The 21,070-nt window shown below is 38.7% G+C and overlaps 2 protein-coding genes across 4 annotated transcripts in view; both read left to right on the top strand.

Moving 5' to 3' along the window:
* The first annotated feature begins 58 nt into the window (after positions 1-58).
* On the top strand, positions 59-11,137 carry LOC121955197 (heterogeneous nuclear ribonucleoprotein Q-like). Its single transcript, XM_042503043.1, is given in 12 exon segments — positions 59-226; positions 1,152-1,283; positions 1,286-1,313; positions 3,041-3,159; positions 3,288-3,509; positions 3,983-4,159; positions 4,330-4,465; positions 4,577-4,782; positions 4,945-5,094; positions 5,185-5,306; positions 5,419-5,957; positions 7,494-11,137. Coding segments are annotated over 12 exon segments (1,863 nt in total). The 5' UTR covers positions 59-223; the 3' UTR covers positions 7,523-11,137.
* Positions 11,138-12,686: 1,549 nt separating this feature from the next.
* Positions 12,687-21,070, top strand: part of LOC121955221 (sorting nexin-14-like) — a 34,298-nt gene continuing 25,914 nt past the window's right edge. For all 3 annotated transcript variants that reach the window (XM_042503073.1, XM_042503072.1, XM_042503071.1), the window contains exons 1-10: positions 12,687-12,862; positions 13,052-13,201; positions 14,807-14,927; positions 15,702-15,775; positions 17,456-17,534; positions 17,808-17,851; positions 17,932-18,019; positions 18,826-18,910; positions 19,833-19,989; positions 20,779-20,854. In XM_042503073.1, the coding sequence (XP_042359007.1) occupies positions 13,065-13,201; positions 14,807-14,927; positions 15,702-15,775; positions 17,456-17,534; positions 17,808-17,851; positions 17,932-18,019; positions 18,826-18,910; positions 19,833-19,989; positions 20,779-20,854 (861 nt within the window). In that variant the 5' untranslated portion in view covers positions 12,687-12,862; positions 13,052-13,064. The remainder of the gene's footprint in view (positions 12,863-13,051; positions 13,202-14,806; positions 14,928-15,701; positions 15,776-17,455; positions 17,535-17,807; positions 17,852-17,931; positions 18,020-18,825; positions 18,911-19,832; positions 19,990-20,778; positions 20,855-21,070) is intronic.

The following is a 21,070-nucleotide window of genomic DNA, read 5'->3' as shown; positions in this document are numbered from 1 at the left end:
TGTCTTAACCGGATGTATGTAAACTGAGCAGCCCGTGGAAAGCACTTTAAGAAACCCCTTACATACAGGCGAGAAGCAGAGATCGCGACGTTACGTCGTAGCCATTTTGTTTCACCGGGAGTAAAGAAATCAACCTGAAAAAAGCACCGGCGTGAATATTTTCCTTTATTTGGAGCACCCTCAACACGGCGGATCAGCATCGTGCACCCAAGTTTAGATTCGCATGGTACGTAAACGCCGAACCGACCGATATAAACTTATGGGCCACGCTGTGTTTTGTTGTTGGGTTACCGGCCAGTGTTAGCTACAGAGCAGCTCCTTCACACGGCTAGCCGGCATTTTGAAAAATGGGCCTGCTTTGGTTGACCACCGGTTAGACAGATTTGGTATGCATGGCTAATGTGAGCAGAACTGACAGGCATAATAACATGCCGTAAAGTATTAAGTTTTGGGGTTTATTGCTTCACACGTTACCCTCTTTTAGTTTGCACCCTCCACGCGCGATGAGGACTGGGCCTGTGTTCTGCACGAGCCAGCGACGGTAGCTAACATGAGCTAACAGAGGCGTGGTGGATGCTTGGGAACTAGCGAGATTTAGGCGGATTTTACAATGTTATTAGTAATATAGTAGTTGCAGGCAAACGTGAACTGTCTTCGCCTTTTCGAAGAGTGTCAGACAGCGGAGTTGAAGTCACATGCGCGATCCAAATGATTCAGTTTTGGTCTTGCGTGCAACACTAGAGATCACAGTCTTTTACCTCCGTTTCATCCCCTTAAATATACAGTTTTCCCCTTTTGTAATAACTTGTACCACAAATACATTTTAAGATACATATTAAATGCTACTCGTAACGCTCCTCGTAGTTCAACTAAGCTATTCGATGTTTTAGATTCTCGTCTTTACTTGAGTGAATTTCTGTTTTATACATATTTAATGAGCGTTGTTGGAGGGATCCAGAGATCTAAGATTTTTAATTCCCATCCACAAACTGTATTGTATACCAAGACAAACAACTTAAAACACACAGCCTCTCAGACATAACAGTTTGTCGGCGGAGTCCCAGTCTTGAACGATGGCGCCAAACCGCCCACCTAATGTGTTGTTGCTCTTGCAACTGTTGTAGGTAACTGCAGTAATCTCCTTTACACAGATGTCTGGAGACATGGCCACAGATCATGTAAACGGGAATGGGACAGAGGAACCAATGGACACTACAGCAGAGGTGACCCGCTCAGAACATTTCCCAGCCCTACTGGAGGCTGGTTTACCTCAAAATGTGGCTGAGAGAAGTTAGATGAACTTTACGTTGCAGGTAAGCATGAACTTAATCTGTGTGTGATGAGTTTTGACGTTGTCTCTTGTCTTAACCTGCTTTGAGAACAAAACATGTTCATACAAAGGCAAGGCATCACCACACTGAGACACAAAAGACTTGACAGTGATGTGAAAAAACTGAGGATTACTTTTGTATTGTATTGTCAGTAGTGGAAGAAGTACTCAGACATTTATTAAAATTAAAGAAGCAATACTACAGTGTATAAATACACGTTAACAAGTTAAAGTTCTGTGTTCAAAATAGGATTTAGGTAAAACTACTAACATCAATAAACACTTTAGAGTACTAAAAGTAAGAGTACTAATCATGCAGAACTTTTAGAAGAAGAGAAAGAATATTGTTGGATTATAGTTAATTGTGTGTTAATGTCTTTCATGTTGCAACTGCTAACAGCAGAGCCAATGTTAGTTACTTTATATACTGCAGGGTACCTTTAGGTACAGGTATAAGTTGTCATTTTTGAGTATTTTGTATTGATTTAAATCTCTGAACTAACTTATATTAAATATAGGGGAGTAGCATTATAAAGTAGTGTCAAATGGAAATGGTAAAGTACAACTGCTCAAGTACAAAATTGTTCTTAAGTACAGAACTTAAGTAAATGTACTTACATCCCACCACTATGTGTAAGAATAATCTGATGGTATTTATCTATGTATTGAAAGATTGGAATAGCCCATTGAATTTTGTACTTTTCACGTGATTTGTTTATTTATGTCATTTTATTTTTGATGTACCTTAGATTTATGTTTAGCATTGCTTGCTTAAAATAATGGTGACCTGTGAATTGAAAGTGCAATTCACTGATTGTTGGTGCCTTTTGTAGTATAATTATCTAATAACTGTAAATGAGGCCGGAGGTCAAAGTTGGTAAACTAATCATTTGAGCAGCAGGATGGCTTTGTGGAGGAAGATGTCAGCACCTTAGAGATTTCCTCTGGCTGTTTGTTTGGCTCATGTCTTCTCTGTGCAAGAACAAGTTAGCTTACATTTAAACCTCTGTCTAGTTTAAGTCATAAGAAGCAAATTTCCCTTCCAAACTCAATAAAATATTAACCATTTTACCTACATCTTATTTATTCCAGATCAATGAGTTAGTCCAGGTCTAAGTATTATCGTGCTGATGAATACAGAAAGTGGATTGAATTGGTTTTGCCTAAAAGGCTTCAAGAAATGTAAATTGAAGCCAGCTGGTGCTGTGACATAACACAGAAACAAAAGAGCAGCTGTCTGTCTGCGGCAGGTGTGAGTCTTTGAGCAGGAGCCACAGGGATGTTCTCCAGAGCACAGGATCAATGCACTGCTAGTAAAGACAGTAGTGGTTAATAGAAAAAGTGTTTTACAGCATCTTGATTTCTTGCACACCACTGTTGAATGTTTAAATAACATGTTTGAAGTTGAGCTCTGCTGCTTGTCTTGAGTTGATTGCATTGAAACTAGGCACTGACAGGGGGTGTAAAACATTAGCATACATAACAATGAAACTGATTCAATCAGGTCATTGTAGTTCCAGCAATTTTCTTCAGTTCAATCTGGTACAGATCAGTTATTATTATAATTAAGCTGATATTGTGCAACTACTTCAATGCTGCATGAGTCACACCTCCTTAGTTTCTCAGTCCTAACCTGTCCAAATGATCATGTCTGTTTCTTCTTTTCGTTACATCAGATTTACAGTGTATTTTTATTTTATTGCTCACCAGGCCTAGTAGCACATAGTGACCTAGATGAAAGGGCTATTGAAGCTTTGAAAGAATTCAATGAGGAGGGAGCCCTGCAAGTGCTGGTCCAGTTCAAGGAGAGTGATCTGTCACACGTGCAAGTAAGTTCAGCAGAAAGACAGCTGGGACTTTCAAATGTTTTAGGACAAAAATCTACATTGCATTTTATAACTTAAAAGGTAATTGTATTCGTGTGCAATGTTTGTAACACAGTTGTTCTCTCTTCCAGAACAAAAGTGCCTTTCTCTGTGGGGTGATGAAGACTTACAGGCAGAGGGAGAAACAAGGGACTAAAGTTTCAGATTCCACTAAAGGACCAGATGAGGCTAAAATCAAAGAGCTCCTGGACAGAACCAACTACACACTTGACGTTACAACAGGCCAGCGAAAGTATGGCGGGCCCCCGCCTGAGTCAGTGTACTCTGGTGCCCAACCCAATGTTGGAACAGAGGTAGGTTTGTCATGTTGTGTTGAGTCAGCCAGGGATTGAAACTAAACTTGTTTTCTTTACATTTATAATTGTTTCAACGGCTTCCAACTTTATTTCACCTCTAGTCTGTATGAAAGAAAGCGTCAGTTGGATTTTGTATTGATCTGAAAATGTTGACAAAAGAGCTCCTTCTTGTTTTTTGTTTTTTTTTAAGTGGTAGATTAATTGATTTTATTTCCAACATGGTCCGAAGATGTTAGAGGACAATGAAAGCACAATAAAATTCAATAGTAAAACATGATAAAATTGCAATGGCTATAGACATTTACTACATCCAGGGTGAAAAATCACAAGTTCATGTCCTCAGGACCTCAGGAGAACTGGAATTGTCTTTGCAGCTTTTTTTCAGTTTTCCCTGCTTAATATACAGACAAGTAGTCGAGTCTGTAAACATGATCTGTGCATCTTTTAAATGCCACTTTTCTATCTTCTAGATATTTGTCGGAAAGATTCCCCGTGACTTGTTTGAAGATGAGCTGGTTCCTCTCTTTGAGAAGGCTGGGCCTATCTGGGATCTCAGGCTAATGATGGACCCTCTGAGCGGCCTGAACAGGGGCTACGCCTTCGTCACATTCTGCACTAAAGAAGCGGCCCAGGAGGCGGTGAAGCTGGTAAGTTTGTCTGAAATGTGCCGTTCAGCACAACAGTCTCTCTTTTATCCTTAGGTAAATATTGGACTTGCCATAAAAATGTTTTGCCTCTCGGCAAAAAGTTGGAAGCAGGTGACCTCATTACCTGCCATCATCACAAATACGGTTGACATTATTAATTTGTTTTACAGTGCAATAATCATGAGATTCGCCCCGGCAAGCACATTGGGGTGTGTATATCTGTCGCCAACAACAGGCTATTTGTTGGTTCCATTCCCAAGAGTAAAACAAAGGAGCAAATTGTTGAAGAGTTTGGTAAAGTCACAGGTAAAAAATATTACATCTTTCTTCTATCTGTGCTTTTTAATTTGCTGCTGCAGAAATTTTTAAACTTGATTACTTAATGTAAGAAGCGTCTCTTTTTCTGTCTACTTGCAGAGGGCCTCAGTGATGTCATACTGTACCATCAACCCGATGACAAAAAGAAGAACCGAGGCTTCTGCTTCCTTGAGTACGAAGACCACAAAACAGCTGCTCAGGCTCGTCGACGGCTAATGAGCGGCAAAGTGAAGGTCTGGGGCAATGTAGTGACAGTAGAGTGGGCCGACCCCATCGAAGATCCTGACCCAGAGGTCATGGCCAAGGTGAGTTTCATCAGTTGATATGTAACGTCGTACTAAACTTGAGAGAAAGAATAAATGGTAATTGTGTAGTTAACGGCATAAAGCGTATTCATCCTACAAATGTAATAAACTTGTAAAGCGAGAGTTTGACGTGAGATTTGAACTTTTTTGTCCAATTTGCAGGTGAAGGTTTTATTTGTGAGAAATCTGGCCAATGGTGTCACAGAGGAGATTCTGGAAAAGTCCTTCAGCGAGTTTGGAAAACTGGAGCGAGTTAAGAAGCTCAAAGACTACGCCTTCATTCACTTTGAAGAGAGGGACGGTGCAGTGAAGGTACAGATTTTCTTTTAGCTCCAATCCAGAAAAGATATATTGATTGTTAAACCATTTGCAGAAGTTAAGAAATGTCTTTGTTTTTGTCAGGCATTGGAAGAAATGAACGGGAAGGAGCTGGAGGGAGAGCCCATTGAGATCGTCTTTGCCAAACCACCAGATCAGAAAAGGAAGGAGCGCAAAGCACAGAGGCAAGCAGCCAAAACACAAATGTAAGAAACGTTTTAATGGGATTTCTGATCATCAGCCAATCGGGGTTCTCAGATGTTGTGTTAAGCATTTTATTGTCTCAATTCTTATCGCTGGCCTTCTCTCACTCATCAGGTACGATGACTATTACTACTACCCTCCCCCTCCCCACATGCCGCCTCCCGTCAGAGGCCGGGGCAGAGGTGGCAACCGGGGCGGCTACGCTTACCCCCCCGACTACTACGGTTATGAGGACTACTATGACTACTATGGCTATGACTATCACAACTACCGAGGCGGCTACGACGACCCCTACTACGGGTATGATGACTTCCAGGCCCCGAGCCGGGGACGGGGCGGCAGCAGAGGCGCCAGGGGCGGATCCTCTCCAGCCAGAGGACGTGGTGGCGCCGGGGCACCCAGAGGCAGGGCCAGCTTCTCCCAGCGGGGGGGTCCCGGACCAGGCCGCGGCGGGCGGGGAGCAAGAGGAGGCGTGCAGCCGAGAGGGCGAGGAGGGGTACGTGGTGCTCGGGGTGGCCGCGGTGGAAATGTAGGAGGAAAGCGCAAAGCTGATGGGTACAACCAGCCAGATTCCAAGCGTCGCCAGACCAATAATCAGAACTGGGGCTCTCAACCCATTGCTCAGCAACCGCTCCAAGGTGGTGATCATTCTGGTAACTATTCCGGTTACAAATCCGACAACCAGGAATTTTATCAGGATTCTTTTGGGCAACAGTGGAAGTAAACCAGTAGGGCTTTGATAACAAAATGCGTGTTTATTGTTTTTGTTTTTGTCTTTTTATTTAGAGACTTGATCTGATTGGCCCTCAATCCCATACGGTTGCCTGCATTTTTTTCTCAAAATTGGTGACATCTGGCAAGATATCTCTCTGTACATATTTTAATAATCCGCTTGGACTCAAACAGTAGTCACACTCCCACCTGTTTCTGGCGAACTGGTTTTTCTTTTTTTCCTTTTGTTATTTTTTAAGATGGTCGTTTAAAAGATTTTCCATAATAACGTTTGAAAAAATTTTTAGATGCAAATGTGCTCGAGCTGTCTATTTGGCTATAGCTTTATGTATGTTTTTAGAGATTCTGGTTTCCATGTTTTAAGTAGCTAACAGCAACAAAGCATATGTCTCCTAAACATGTATTTAAAACAAATGAAAATACAATTTGTATTGTCACAAAGTAATGCGTGTCTTGTTATTGAAAAGAAGAAAAAAAAAAGGACCATCGTAGTCCTATTTTTTGGCTTTACATTTTGGCTTGTATTCTTTGCTGTTTGTCTGCTTTAATAAACATACACGCACACGTGTACAAAACCTCAAATTGTGTTGCAAATTCATGTTTCGGCAAATTCTCTCTTCAAATTGCCTTCAAATTTAAAGGCTCCTTGTGGAAGAAAATGGACTAAAGGTTTGCCAATGTTGGCCACATGCTACAGTTGTCACCTTGCATGCCATCAAATTCCAAATCACCTTACTTCTATAGTCGGCATCTCTCAAGTGCTCTGTATGTGTAGTGACATACTTCATCCTTATTAGTTCCTCTCATGTCCAAAAACATAAATGTATCACAAATTGGTGTCCTAAATTCACTGTCAATGCAGCATCAATAGCAAGCCCCACCCCCCTACAAGTCTGCCATACAAGTCCCTTTTGTTACTAGTGGGGGGAATAAAAGCACAATTTGATTTATTAATGTCAAAGTGAAGCTTTTCCTTGTCCCAGAAGGATCTACCTAGCTGTTGAAGGCCTGGATACTAATCTTGCATGTTTCTGATTGATTTGTGCTATTGTGAGAGATAACTGCCATGCATGATCGCTTGTAGCGTTTTTGTTCAGTTTGCTTTTATAGATTTAATGGCTGCTCTTAACCCCTCCCCCTCCTCTCCTCTCTGCCTGCCTGAGCGTGTTCACGTTTCACCTGCTGCACCTCAATTTAATTTCCGATCCGAACCAGGCCGATTCTCTTGCTTGTCGTCCTCTTTAAGGCATTGACATGTGCATGTTAAGTCGGAGGGCGTGCAAGTCTGTGACCGTGCTTTTGTCTTCTAATGTATGCAAATTCATGTTTTACTTGTTACACAGTTCTTCCTCTAACGAGTGTATGTGTGTGAGCGTGAGGGACTCAGAGCAGTATGTGTAGATGTAATGTGATCCTGTTTTCCATTCTCTAATTGCTTCCTTTTGTTACCTGACTAGCAGGAAAAAGGGGTCGAGGCCGGTCCTGATGTGTCGCTATGAAGACTGACCCAGTGTATGGCGTTACACACTGCAGGCTGCCAGTGGATGGGAATGGTAAGGTCAACTGACTCAGTGGTCCAATGGTTTTCCAGCCTTTTTTTAAGGAGCAGCTCTCCTCAAACTGCTATGTTCGAAGAGAATCAGAAGAGCAAAACTTGAGCTTGCTTTTTTTTTTTTCTTTCCAAAAAGAAAAAAAAAAGGTGACTTTAAGTTTATAAGCACCCTACCCCAAACATGCCATGTGGGACTTACTGAGTAGGAGTTTATAATGGACATCCTTCTGGAAAAGTCTTTGCACTTTTTGTTTAAGTTTGAAGTGGTTTAGTGGAATTTGATGCCGATTTTTTTTTGTCTCTTTGAGCTCTTAAACTACATCTCTTATGATGGACTAGACCTGATAATCTAAAGCCCCTTTTACTCTGCCTGTGCAAGGCGGTAATATTGTGCTGTTATGCTGACTCATCATTCTGTAGAAAAGGTATGATTGTGGAACGGGTGTTTAGAGTTGTCTCGCCTTTGAGCTAGCACTGGAAGTAAAAACTGCTAAAACTGTGTGAGTGTAAATGAGACAGCGTGCAAGAGTGGTGTTGCGCTTTGACATGTTATGCATTTTGCAGCTAACTCAAAGAAGAACATCAGCCGAAAATGTCCGCCAATTGGGAAAACTGACATTCGTGTAGGGATGCACAATATTATCAGCATATCATTGGTATTGTCAGATATTGGCTTTAAAAAGAAATGTCGGTCAACATGCTGATTTCTGCTGTTATGACAATCTTATATTATTGTATTTCATGTCTCCATCTGCCGGTGAGCCATCACAATAAGAGTTTGCATTATTTAATGTCAATTCCATTACAGAAGAGACTTGATGGTGGTTATCAGCAAAGTTGGAAAATATCAGCAAACAGGCTATCAGCTAACAATCCAATATCACGCATCCCTACTTTGGGGAGCTCTTTACCCTCTGAGCAGAGGATGAGATCAGCTGCCATATAACAGATGGTATTATTGCCATGTTATGCTCTTCTTATAGCTCAGAAAGCGATGCCTGATACGGATGTTTTCCGTCATGCTAGAGGCAGACGCAGTTATGTCACGTGTCTTTTTCATCCACAATGATAATGCTGTCTGAAATCTCACACTGGAGCGGCACGCTGCTGCTGTTTTGTTGTGTAAAGACACAAAGGCAGGTGTCATTGCGGCCCTTTAGTGCTCTCTCTTTGTAAAAAGGGCTTATGATTATCAGGGATAGTGTTGAGGTGTGATCTTGAAGGTTGGGCATTCCAGGAAAAAGGTTCTTTAAGAAACTCAGCCACCAAGGGTCTGTTAACTACCTCAGTTTCAAGGACTGCTCTGTCCCCGTTTTGTACTTGAGGAAACTGAGGCAGGGTTCAACCCTCTGCCAAACTCTCACCCTTCCACCTCAGAGATATGCACAGGCAACAACAGAGCACTTAATGAATTTAAGCTCTCAGCTGAGACTTGACGTAGACCGCTGCTACTGTCAGCACGTTAAATGAGCCTGAACAAGCCTTGCTGTCTTGATAACTGAACAGAGTGATTATGTAGTTTACAGACAGGAATTGTTTTGTAACTTGTTATTTTTCATGTGTAAAATGCCTGGAAACCACAGTCATCCTTTGTCTTCCACGATGGGAAAACTGTCTTATGGTTTTGTTTGCACCCGTCAGTGTAGGGATGTTTGCAAAGCGATGTCTCAGGCTGTCTGCTCTGCACAAACATCTGTGATGTCAGAGGTCATACGCGGATAAGCACTGACATCAAGTGAATGCTACCTTTTTTTATTTAGGCTCTCTAAGTAGGTCTGGAAAGAAAATGAATTGATTTCCAGGTCCTGATAAGTTTAATAACTAAACATGGCATGGAGTAAGTTGTCATTGCAAAAAGCATGATTATACATTTCACATTGTATGTCACTGTAGACTGATTATCATGCCATGTATGTGGTTGTGACCGATTTCCTATAGATAAACTGGTGTTAATTCATGTTCACACATTATACTGGAAATCAAAATGCTAAGAATTTAAAGGAGCAAATCAATCCTAATGTATTATTGGATTATTGGGGGGGTAATGTACTTTTTTTTCATTTTGGGCACGTTTTGCTTCACCAATGTGTAATAATTTACCTGCAGTATTGGTAGAGATAACAACTACACATATTACCCGGACGACTTCCGATGATTTGATAGCTTTTGTAAATTTCCCATTAAAGGTTTTCGGTTGTATTTTCTTAGTTAATGAAAATCAAAAATTCAGCTTGAATGTAAACCCCGTCAATAGAAATTGTAAAAGATCGGTCTAATGGTATTCTATTTTTTTGTCCTTATTGTCAACAAATCACATGAAATGACCAAAACCTACAATGTGTTAGTTCGTCTCGTAATACTTTTCGACCTCTTGTTTGTGGATATCAGCACTCCAAGTTCCTCCTGAAGACGTAAATCTTTAAAAACACAAATATATAATTTAATTTAATAAAATGTTAAGTTTTCTAAAACAGCTGGTCACTTAGGTTTTAATCAAAAAGCGAAGAAATAGTGCATTTGTTAGGGACTTCTTTCAGTGGTGGAATAATCCGCATTTGGTGCTTTAGTGAATATTTGGGGCAGCAGGACGGTGTATGTGGATTTAAGTCAAAATAAACTACAGTTAGTGTTCATGGTTATAAAGGAACGTGTCACCCAGTGCAGCAGCGTGGCTCTGGTGTGTTTTTAATAGTTTCTGGACAAGAATGGAGCTCTATGGCACAAAAGGAGCGGGTTTATTCGGCACCGATACACAAAATGCGGATTTGTTGATACATTTATTGCTAGTTTTGGGCTTTTTATGGGATTTGTTGACACTAAAAATGTAGGAAATCACCAGACTTGCCCCTTTGAATGATGTAGGATATTTACAATTAGGATTTGGTGGTGTTCCCCCTAAATTTACAGTGTGTGAAGCATTTTTTAGGACTTTAGGACACTTTACACCAATGTTCAGCAATCACAGAGGGAAAATGCACAAAGATCAGTTTCTTCACTCGTGTAATGTAATGCACCTTTGAGATGTTTTAAGTTTAGGATGTGGCCATGGCTATATAGTAATATTTATATCACCCAACTCTCTTTATATAACCCCAGCTCTATTCTTGGAGTGGTAAAAGGCATTCTGGGAATTGTAGGAAATAACAGAATGAAGCAGTTAACTGCATCACAAACACTATGAGATTGGATTTCTCCTTTAAGCTCTTTTAAAACATCATTATTATGTATTAGTCTTTTTTTGTCTTTTGTGACATTTGCCATGAAACGCAGTGTCTTTGAATCTGACTCATGTTTAGCATTCTTCAGAAAGGATTGTGCAGCTTGTTCTTTCTCTTTTTACCGGGTTTGTGAAAAAGAGCCAGATTACTTTTGTTTTCATACTAGTATTGACTCTGTTGGATCTCCAATTTTTAAGGGTCAAGAATGATTTTTTTTCATTTTGTTTGTTATTTTGCTAACAAGTGTGTTTGCATTCTTGCAAATGAATTGTTTTATACTGTACAGTGAGGTGAGTTAAACCTATTTTTCTAATAAAGTTATTGACTCTGAGCTGAGGTTGTGTGTTTGATTGTTTAGCATTTCATCTCATTTCTTGTAAATGTGCATATTTTGGATCATAGATTTCACCATAAATTTTAGATTTATTTTTCAAATAACAGTGTGTACACATTTTAGAGGTCCCGAAAAGGTTTACCAGTGAGCTTTCCAGATATTTTCATCTTGCAGCTTTACTCTAATGCTAGTCTTAAGACATCTGTGTGGCAATAAGATTGTTTAAAATGTAGAAATTGGTTTTTTTTTTATAAATTTCTTCTTAAACTTAAATCCATTGTCAAATAAAACCAAAATAATAAGTCAGTTTTATTGAACTGTTGTTAACTCTATGAAAAATAAACGTGTTTGGACTTGCAAGTAAATTTCTCTCTATAATGGTTTTTACAGTTTCCATTGGTGGAAAGCATATAAACTTTATCTAGTATTGATTAAAAACTGGCTCTTTCAACACGAGGAAAAGCCATGTTTATCCACATCTACAACTACATATCTAAAACGAATATCATGAGAATAATACGTTAAATTTGATCATATTTTCAAATTATAAAATTATAAATTGTTCACTGGATTAAAACTTTGTAATCCCAGTCACCTCTGACACGGTGTGGATGTACTAAAACCGTGGATCGCCCTAACGGAAGTGGCGTTGAGTGGATTCAGGGTTGCCATGTCCGCGCAGTGCAATACACTTTTGGTCCGTTTATGTCGCTGTGAGCTAGTTTTGTGAAACAAGTCATGATTTTCAAAAACAAAACAGAACAAACATAATGATCAGTGACAGAGAAAGATGATTAAGTAGATATTTGAAAACGTTAATGTGCAATTAGAGTTTACACATACAGACACTGAGAGGGGTAAACAATTCCATAACAACTGTCCACTGAATAATCGGGCTTTAAAAGTCTTTTATTTATAATCAAAAATATAGAATATTCTATTTTACAACAATGAACTGAATATTTCTGGACTTTTGCTTTGGCAAAACTAGAAAGATATGATGTGACGCTGAATGTTGTAATTTTCCCTGTTTTTGGACACATTACAGATGACTGAATAGATTAATCGAGAAAATAATCCACAGATTAAATACTCAGTTACAACATTTTCTTAGAATTAATAAAGTCCACAGTTTGTACGACATTGAGAAATCTAAAGAAATTTCATTTTATCTTACTTGTATGAGCAAAGAATAATGCGAGGAAAGATTTTCACTAAAAAGTCTCTTGTAACTCAAGTATATGTTTAAATTGCTTTCAATTATTGTAAAGTAACTCGAATATAGAGGTTTAAAAAAAGTAAATCAAATAATCTTATCTCTCTTAGAAGAATGGTTCATAATGATATGCGCATTGTAACTCGGTTGGATTATTGTATCATTGTGTGCCATATAATCCCATTAAACTGTGTTTGAATAAAGGTTGTAAATTTTGTTTTTAAAAACACAAACCAAGTTTTGTTTTTGTTTTTTTGCGGTCATTTAGCAAGTCGACATTATTTTACGTGCAGCCCCGACGGACCTGGCAACCCTGGTTGGATTAGAAAACATTCCATCTGTCAGGGAAGTCGGTTGGGACTTTCAAAAAAAAAAAAAAAAAAAGGAAAACATGAAGTAAACACTCTGGAAACTTGAATTTGGGACCAGTCTGGCCAACAGCCGAAGACTATGCTTGTGGATAAAATGCGTATTATATGAAGAAGTGCTCCGACAGTATTGTCGCTGTAAGTTTGCCCTAAAAACAACTAGCATCAACTGTTAGCTAAGTAAGCTAACTCGGGCTATCTTCGACGAAGTATAAACTTACATTTTAAACGCTTATCGTCACTTTTACGCGGTACAGTTAATTAAAAGAGGTAGAAACTTTCATTTTCAGTGTTAACTTGTCATATTAAATGAGTGTATGTCAACAGGTCCTTCGAAAGGATGGCAGGTATTTGGACGTATGTGGAGAGCGTGAAGCGGGGACTGAAGATAGACGTCCTGAGAGAAGCCGGACGGCAGTATCCAGTCTTCTGCTTCCTGCTGCTGTCTATGGTGGCTCTGACTTTGCTGCTCAACAGGTGAACTCAAGGAAAAAGTAATGAAAGAAGTGTGTTTTCTGGGCTGGGGAGTGTGGGAGAGACGGGGTGTCTAGATCAGTCTGAAATGTTGCTGGGGAGTGTCAGATTATCTCTGATCAGTGTGTGAATCATGTGATGGCTGACCAGCTGCTGTGGTCTTATCTGGGCCAGTGATCCAAGAAGTATTCCGATCCTTTACTCCAGTGGAACCAGTTCCAGTAGAACGCTTTAAAATACTCTGTAACACGTAAAAGTTCTGCGTTTAAAAATTAGCTGTAGGTGAAAGTTACTAAATATATCCCAGAAAAGTATTTAAAGTTTTTTAAAGTAAAATTATCCAATACAGAAAAAAACTATTGTTATCATCAAAAACAAAAAATATTTCTGAAAGAGTAATACATACAGTTAAAAAAATAACACAAAAACTCAAAATTATAATAAAATTAATATTAAAAAAAATCATTCTTTAACAAAAAGGAGAAAAATACACACAAAACTATAAAAATATACATAAACAACACAAAAGTAAGAAAAAAAGAAAAAAAACTCACAGTTGTTTTTTTACAGAAACAGGACCCTATTTTAATCTGCACCCATTTTGATGCTAAGCCTCCAGTTTCTTTGACCAATGACTGGTTATTTCTTCTATTAATATTAACGGTTGCTCAGGGGGATCATTGTCTCATTCTGCCCTTTCAGTTATCATTCTGGTTGTACAGCATTTTGTTCTTCATGTACCAAAAAAAAAACCTTCACATAAGATAACATCTATTTGTAAAGATGGGTTTCTGCAATCTAAAGGCATGAAAAACCATGCAAACATATGGAGTAGTCCTCTCAGCCACCTGACTGCACTCAGTCAAGCTTCTGTGCAGCAGATTACAAACTTTTCAAAGATAAAGTAACTGCATACTGCACTTAAAAATATTTATCAATGTCCGTCTAGATTTTTGTATAATTTATTGCATTCATCACTTGATGAATACAATTCCTTTTCAGTTTAAGCACAAGTGCAGTGTATAAAAACAAATAATCTTCCTTTTGATGAAGTATTAAGACTTTATTGATAGATAAAATTGAGCTTAAATAATTAAAGCTAGCTCAACAGTTTTGAAAATTGATGTCTTCAAATGTCTTGCTTTGTCTGATCAAAAGTCCAAATTCCAGATGAAACCAATTTACTGCTGTAAATGACAGAGAAAGGCTGGAACTCCACTATGTTTGCTACAAACATGACTTAAATGATGAATTAATCAGTTCATTTATTGTCTGTACCCCCTCGTCCTTGTAAGGGTCACGGGGGGGCTGGAGCCTATCCCAGCTGTCACTGGGCGAGAGGCGGGGTACACCCTGGACAGGTCGCCAGACTATCGCAGGGCTGAAATGATTACCTGATACATTTATTTAAAGGGGCATGTGATATGGCTGTTAGGATGGGACAATACAAGTTTTATAACTTAAAAACTTTACTTAAACTATAACTTTATCTCTTCTCTCTCTCTTTAAACACATATTGATTACTATTACTTGGTATTGTATTTGAGTAGCTTGAGTGTTTTTGTTTCATTACGTGAGTTTTAAAAGCGTATAATAATTTCCCTCCAGGTATATCCACATCCTGATGGTCTTTTGGTCGTTCCTGGCTGGTGTCAGTACTTTCTATTGCTCCCTCGGACCGGAGTCCCTTCTCCCAAATATCCTATTCACTGTGAAGCCAAGAAACAATGTAAGTCAGACATCTGATGCATTTGCCGAGAAGTACATGAAGCCTGTTTGATATTGATTAATGAGTGAATGGCTGCATGGAGCAGTGTGGTGTTTGCAGAGATGTTTGCTCCAGTTTTAGATGTTGTGTGTTATAACAGATTAAAGGCTTATTTCCACTGCACAAAAACCCCACTAACACTTGCTAACATCTGTTTTTTTAATGCAATGGGAATGCGTACGATTGGCATTCACACCAGGGTCAAATGACTCTGCAGTACACACGCGTTTTTATCGCCTTCAGCGCCGATCTGCATTAATAGTGACACAGCATCCAGGTGAGCGTTCTAACTTTGGCTCTTTAAGATGCACGGATGTGCCGCCATTAATTACCCTCCATCCCCTCCTAAGCAGCACTAAAACATCAATCCTAATGAGTCTGCACTGAGTTTGAAAGAGAGACTAAGCAATTAGGAGATACATAAAGAGAGGTAATCACAGAAAAGTTTTTAAAGACCTCTGTTCCTACCACGGTCTACTCTTCACTTGTTCTCCGGCCTGTCTGTGACGTTGCATGGACACATGAACACATGAACACAACAACCCATACATGCACAATAAATGATAGATAGAAAGTCACAGTCGTCTGCTGCAGCGCTGTGTTCACAGGCAGTGGGAATGCAGCCTATTGCTTATAATTTGCGGGTTTACCCATGTTTGAAAAATCAGCAAGCATGCGCTAATTTTTGTGGGATAGAGATATAAGGAAACAGCTGATTCTCTTTCTTCCCAACAGCGGCAGGAGCAGGAGTTGTTTCCTCTGGGCCACAGCTGTGCCGTGTGCGGGAAGGTCAAGTGCAACCGTCACCGGTACGTTGACAGGATCTCTGTTCAGATAAACACTTGATGTGGTACCTAGTATATAGACACACACAACTCGACTCTGTTGTTGTTTTACAGTGGTGGGATGTAAATAGGTACATTCACTGTTTTTTAAGGCACTTTATATTTCTACTTCATTACATTTCAGAAGCAAATACAGACAGTTCTCACTCCTCTACATATATATTTTTATGCCTGTTGTAGATAAAGACAGTTGAGAGGTGGCTGTTCTGTAGGAGAGAGATGCCGCAAATGTCTATTTTCAGATTCAAACTGGGGACCTTGCAGCCTGTTGTCTGCCAGCTCTGATTTGGGTCATTTTAAGTTATTGTTACATATGAGATTTTATTCAAATCTTATTTGTAGGCTATTTGAGACCAAAAACAGTGTGTCAGAGGACAGTGGTCTGGTATTAGCAGTGCATTGTGAATCATATAGCCCAGGGCTTTGGTTAACCCTGTGTTAAAAAAGTGTGTGTGAGTGTGTGAGTGTGTGAGTGAGTGAGTGAGTGAGAGAAATGGGGCTACGTAAGCCCAGGGCTAAGTATAGCGATGGGTCAAGAAAATGCAGTGTAAAAAAGCAGCTTGGCTCCCATAAGCCCCAAAATCACCTATTTTGCTCTTGTTTCCATTTTCAGAGACCAATGACCTCTGCCTTTGCCGCTCAATCACTTGGATATTTTCATTGTTTAGTCTTTGCCCCTGTAATTTCATGTGAGCAGGAGTTATATTTCTTTCTTTTTTATGAGGTGAAAATAACATTCCCAGTGGTAATGCAATTCTCAAATTCTGCCAAAAATATCCTAAAGAATTTATTTTGTGGTCTCAAATAGGATATTTATGTATAAGGTTTTAATAAAATCTAAAATGTAAACAAAAACCACACAGAATGACCCCTGTTACTTGACATCATTTTTTTTCACACACATAGCATGGACCGTGTTCATAGATATAATGATTTATTATAGATTAAATGATGCAGCTGCATATATAGTAGTTTGGATGAGCTCAGTCTTGACTTCCTACAACAGTAAATTGCTGCTTAATGCGAATAATATACATATCTATATAACATATTATATTCTTCGGGTGAACTGTTCATGTTCTACTTTTACTTTTAATACTTTTAAGTACATTTTGCTGGCAATACTTGAAAGGACTACATGTTTGGTTATTACTTATTAAATTGCTATAACGTGCGTTTACTTAAAATTTACTCCCACAAGTAAAGTTTTCTTTAATCGGTATAATGTTTTTTTAGAGTTCTCATTACACTAGTTTGCCTCCTAATGAATATTGTTAAGGGATATGTTGACTTATGCACCAGTTTGCGATGATTGGGTTCAGGTCAAGTCAGTTTATCTGTATAGTTTTATGTCATAAATAACATCTCAAAGGAGTATTACAGACCCACAGCATTAATTTCTCTCAACCCAGCAATTAAAATATTAAAGAAACTATGAATCTCAGGTTGCCAGTCTTGTCCAACCGGGGGCCTCTGTTGCATGTCGTCACAAAAAATTAGCCATGGACACACTTCATTAGTATTTAGTTCAGAGCTGGAAATAATTTTCACACTGGTGTTTTCTGTTTTTTTCATGTGTGGTGATCTGTCACGCGGTCAAGAAGCACATGCTGATGATATGCAAAAATATTTGATTCTTTGCAGGCCAACACTGCTCCTTGAAAACTATCAGCCATGGTTGGACCTGAAGGTTCATTCAAAAGTAGACGCTTCAATAGCAGAGGTACCTCAGTGGATGGACATGTGTCAGTGGTTTTATCCTAAAAATAGTTGTTGAATAACTGTGGATATTGTAATAACAATATAATCAGAAACATACTTTCTACCTTTTCATTTATTATCTGTCTGTCCTCTGACATTTACTCACTAATGCCTATTTAAATTTTAATGCTGTGTTTATAAAGCAGAAATTTAACTCTTCATATATGTAAATGTCAACAGTTGAGATTTTTTTTCTGACTCTTTCCTGAACACTTTTGCTGTCCCTGACCTGTAGGTGTTTGAGTTAGTCCTTGAGAACTTCGTGTACCCCTGGTACAGGTAAGAAGAAAAAAGTGTCTTATTGAATTATTTTACAGATGGACTGAAGTTGTCATAATTCTCCTTCGTCTGGTTTTTAGGGACATCACAGATGATGAGGCGTGTGTGGATGAAGTGAGGATGACCTTTCGCTTCTTTGCATCAGTGCTTGTTCGCCGTGCTCAGAAGGTAAAGCTTTAACATTCCTCGGCCAGTCAAAATAGAGCAGTTACATGAAGGGACACATTTTTAAGACTGTAACTAACATTTATTTTTTCATCAGTGATTAATCTACAAATTGTTTTTTTAATTAATCTATAAATTGTTCGCCGTAAAATGAAAAAAGGTAAAAAGATTATTGTGAAAATTGATATCCAACAGCCCCAGAAGTGATTCATAGTGCTCATTTTGTTTGATAAATAGCCCAAAACCCAAATATTTACAATCATTTATGAGTAAAAAGAGCATCATTTCTTTTGAGATCTAAGAAGCTGAAATGAGCAATTTTTTTGTTGTGGTTATTAATTAATCGACTAATCATCGCAGCTCTTCACATTCTTACCCCAAAGTTTGGCCTGCTTTTCTTTTGTAAAAGTTCTTTCAGCAGTCCTGGCGGTTCATGCTCTTCAATGGCTAATTTATGTCAAAGAAGAAAAGAAGTCAGGTTGTTTCATTACTAGAGAACAGTTTCTAAGGTTTTCTTGTTGCTCAACATGTTGCTGAAGTGTTCTTTATTGTTCACTGATGCATCCTCCAGACTGCAGGATGCCCTGCACCTGTTCTGTTTGAGCACAGCTGATAGCCACTACAGCTGAAGAAGAAGCATATATAGCTTAAACAGACAGTTTGAAAATTGGACAGTCAGATTTCAGTTTTATGCAAAAAGTACAGTAGAGTTAGGCATGATAACACTGGAGTCATATTTTTATGTTGTTTAATCCCAGAAATGAACTCTGCTTATTGTCTTTAACTAATTTTGCCTCACCTTTTGGCAGGTGGATGTTCCCGCTGTGTTTGCGGACAAAGTGATGAAAGCTGGAATGAAACACATAGAAATTATTGCCAAAGCTCGAGAAAAAGGTACACACCTGCACCAGTCAACGTCATCACAATCTAAACTGAACATTTCTGATTTCTGATTTTAGAAAAGTGGCATATTTAAAAGTATAAATTTGCTCAATTATTTACCTCACTCAATCTTTCTCTTATATTTAACTGAAGCTACACTGCCAGTAGACAGTTCTTGAAAATACATTCTAGAGATGGGAATTGGCTGGCATGATTTCAGGTGTTCACTTCACAATTATTGTGGCCAAAAGAATTCATGCTAATAATATCATTAAAATATAGATTGAAAATTAAAAAAAAAATAATATTAATAGTGTTATCAGTTGAATTTATCTTTAACTTTGCGTATTGTCTCTTGGTAAATTAATTATGATACACTTAATATGAGTGTAGGGGGGTGGAAAGGGAGACAAAAGAAGAGTGGAAAGAAATGGAAATGATGTAAAAGATGATGGAGTATTTGCACGATATTATCACATATGTATTGTTAACATGATATCAATACTGCATTTTAAAAAATATCAGTTATCTTCAGTACTGGTATATCACTACATGCCTACCTAGAACTTTAACTTTAAAACTGCAAAAAAAAAGCCACCACCACAAACACAAGTGGTGATGTCAGTCAAGCTTTATTTTGAGAATTAACCTGTGATAATTAAACTGTGACAATTAACCTGTGATAATGCCACAAGTTTGATCAGAAAGAATATGCCATTGTTTGCTGTGTTTGGATTTATTTACATTGAGGTCGACACAGACATATTTCTGGTATCGAAAATCCTGAATCTCCAAATCTCATGGTGGTCGTAGTGGAAAATGCTGGTATAAATTGTGGCATATAACTTTTGTTTGTAAGTGTTTTGTAACATGGTGAAACTGGGTTCAGTGTGTTCATGGACATAACAGTAACATCCTCTGTGTTTCTCTGCAGTGAAGAATGTGGAGGGTTTACAACAGGCTGCTCTGGATGAATACGGCGCTGACCTTCACATCGCTCTGCGCAGCAGAAAAGACGAGCTGCTCTACCTGAGGAAGCTGACAGAGATGCTGTTTCCCTATGTCATGCCGCCCAAAGCAACAGACTGCAGGTAGGAAAATGCAAACTAGCCTACAGAGACTAAGGGTGCATCCCAAAAGACATACTTATTGTTTTTATTTTGAGTAGGTTCTATGACTGCTCTTACATAGTATGTACTGTTGCATGTAGTATGTGCACAATCGGGACATACTACTTCATAACACTGCGCCCTGAACTTTGACCCACTTGCTTATATATCTGTTACCATGGAAATCAGGGAAGACACTGTTAGCGAAGCTCGTCAGATGGAGATCAGCCTGGAGAGCTCTGCTGTTGTTACTTGGCAGTGTATGTAGTTAAACTCTTAAGTTAGAGCTACATACATTGGGGATTTAAACATTTTTCATGAATAAAATTAGTCCAAAGATGCATCTCTATTGTTTTTTTCTTTGTTAATTGACATAATTATTTTGTTCACTAAAACAATAAAGCTTAATATATAATACAGTTATATTACTATTCAACTCCTCGTCATCAGTTATTTTAATTCACTTTCATACGTCACTGTAGCTTCTGCCAGCTGCCAATCAAATATACTGCACATTCAGACCGGATGTAGTTGAACATCCTGGTATTTTTGTCATACATATACATCTGACATACTATGCATTAGGACATACCAAATCTTTTTCTGGCATACTATATAGTATGATAGTGCTGGTATTGGAACGCACAGTATCGTAATCTATTCAGGGACAAAAACTACGTGTTTTTAACTAAAGGTCTGAGTGGCTGTTAATGACTACATGATGAAACCAGGTGATTATATATTAAAAGTTGCAGTGTCGTCTTTGTTCAGGTCTCTGGCTCTGTTGCTGCGGGAGGTGATGGCTGGATCGGTCATGTTACCAACAATGGATTTCATGGCTGACCCTGTAAGTAGAACAGGGTTAATGTTTGTACGGGCTGTGGATGAGTGGATGAGCAGGCCACACTGGACTGTTTCAATACTGCACCTCAAATGTTTGGAATTTGTTTGGCCTTAGTTTTGAAGAAAGACCTTTACTTCATTTTACCATTACAGCAGTGATTTTATAACTGAATTAACAATTACGAAGAGACTCAAATGATGTGACAGAATTCTTCATGTT

This window comes from Plectropomus leopardus, chromosome 16 (assembly GCF_008729295.1).
Source record: "Plectropomus leopardus isolate mb chromosome 16, YSFRI_Pleo_2.0, whole genome shotgun sequence".
Classification (NCBI taxonomy): domain Eukaryota; kingdom Metazoa; phylum Chordata; class Actinopteri; order Perciformes; family Serranidae; genus Plectropomus; species Plectropomus leopardus.
This window is presented reverse-complemented; position numbering and strand designations above follow the sequence as displayed.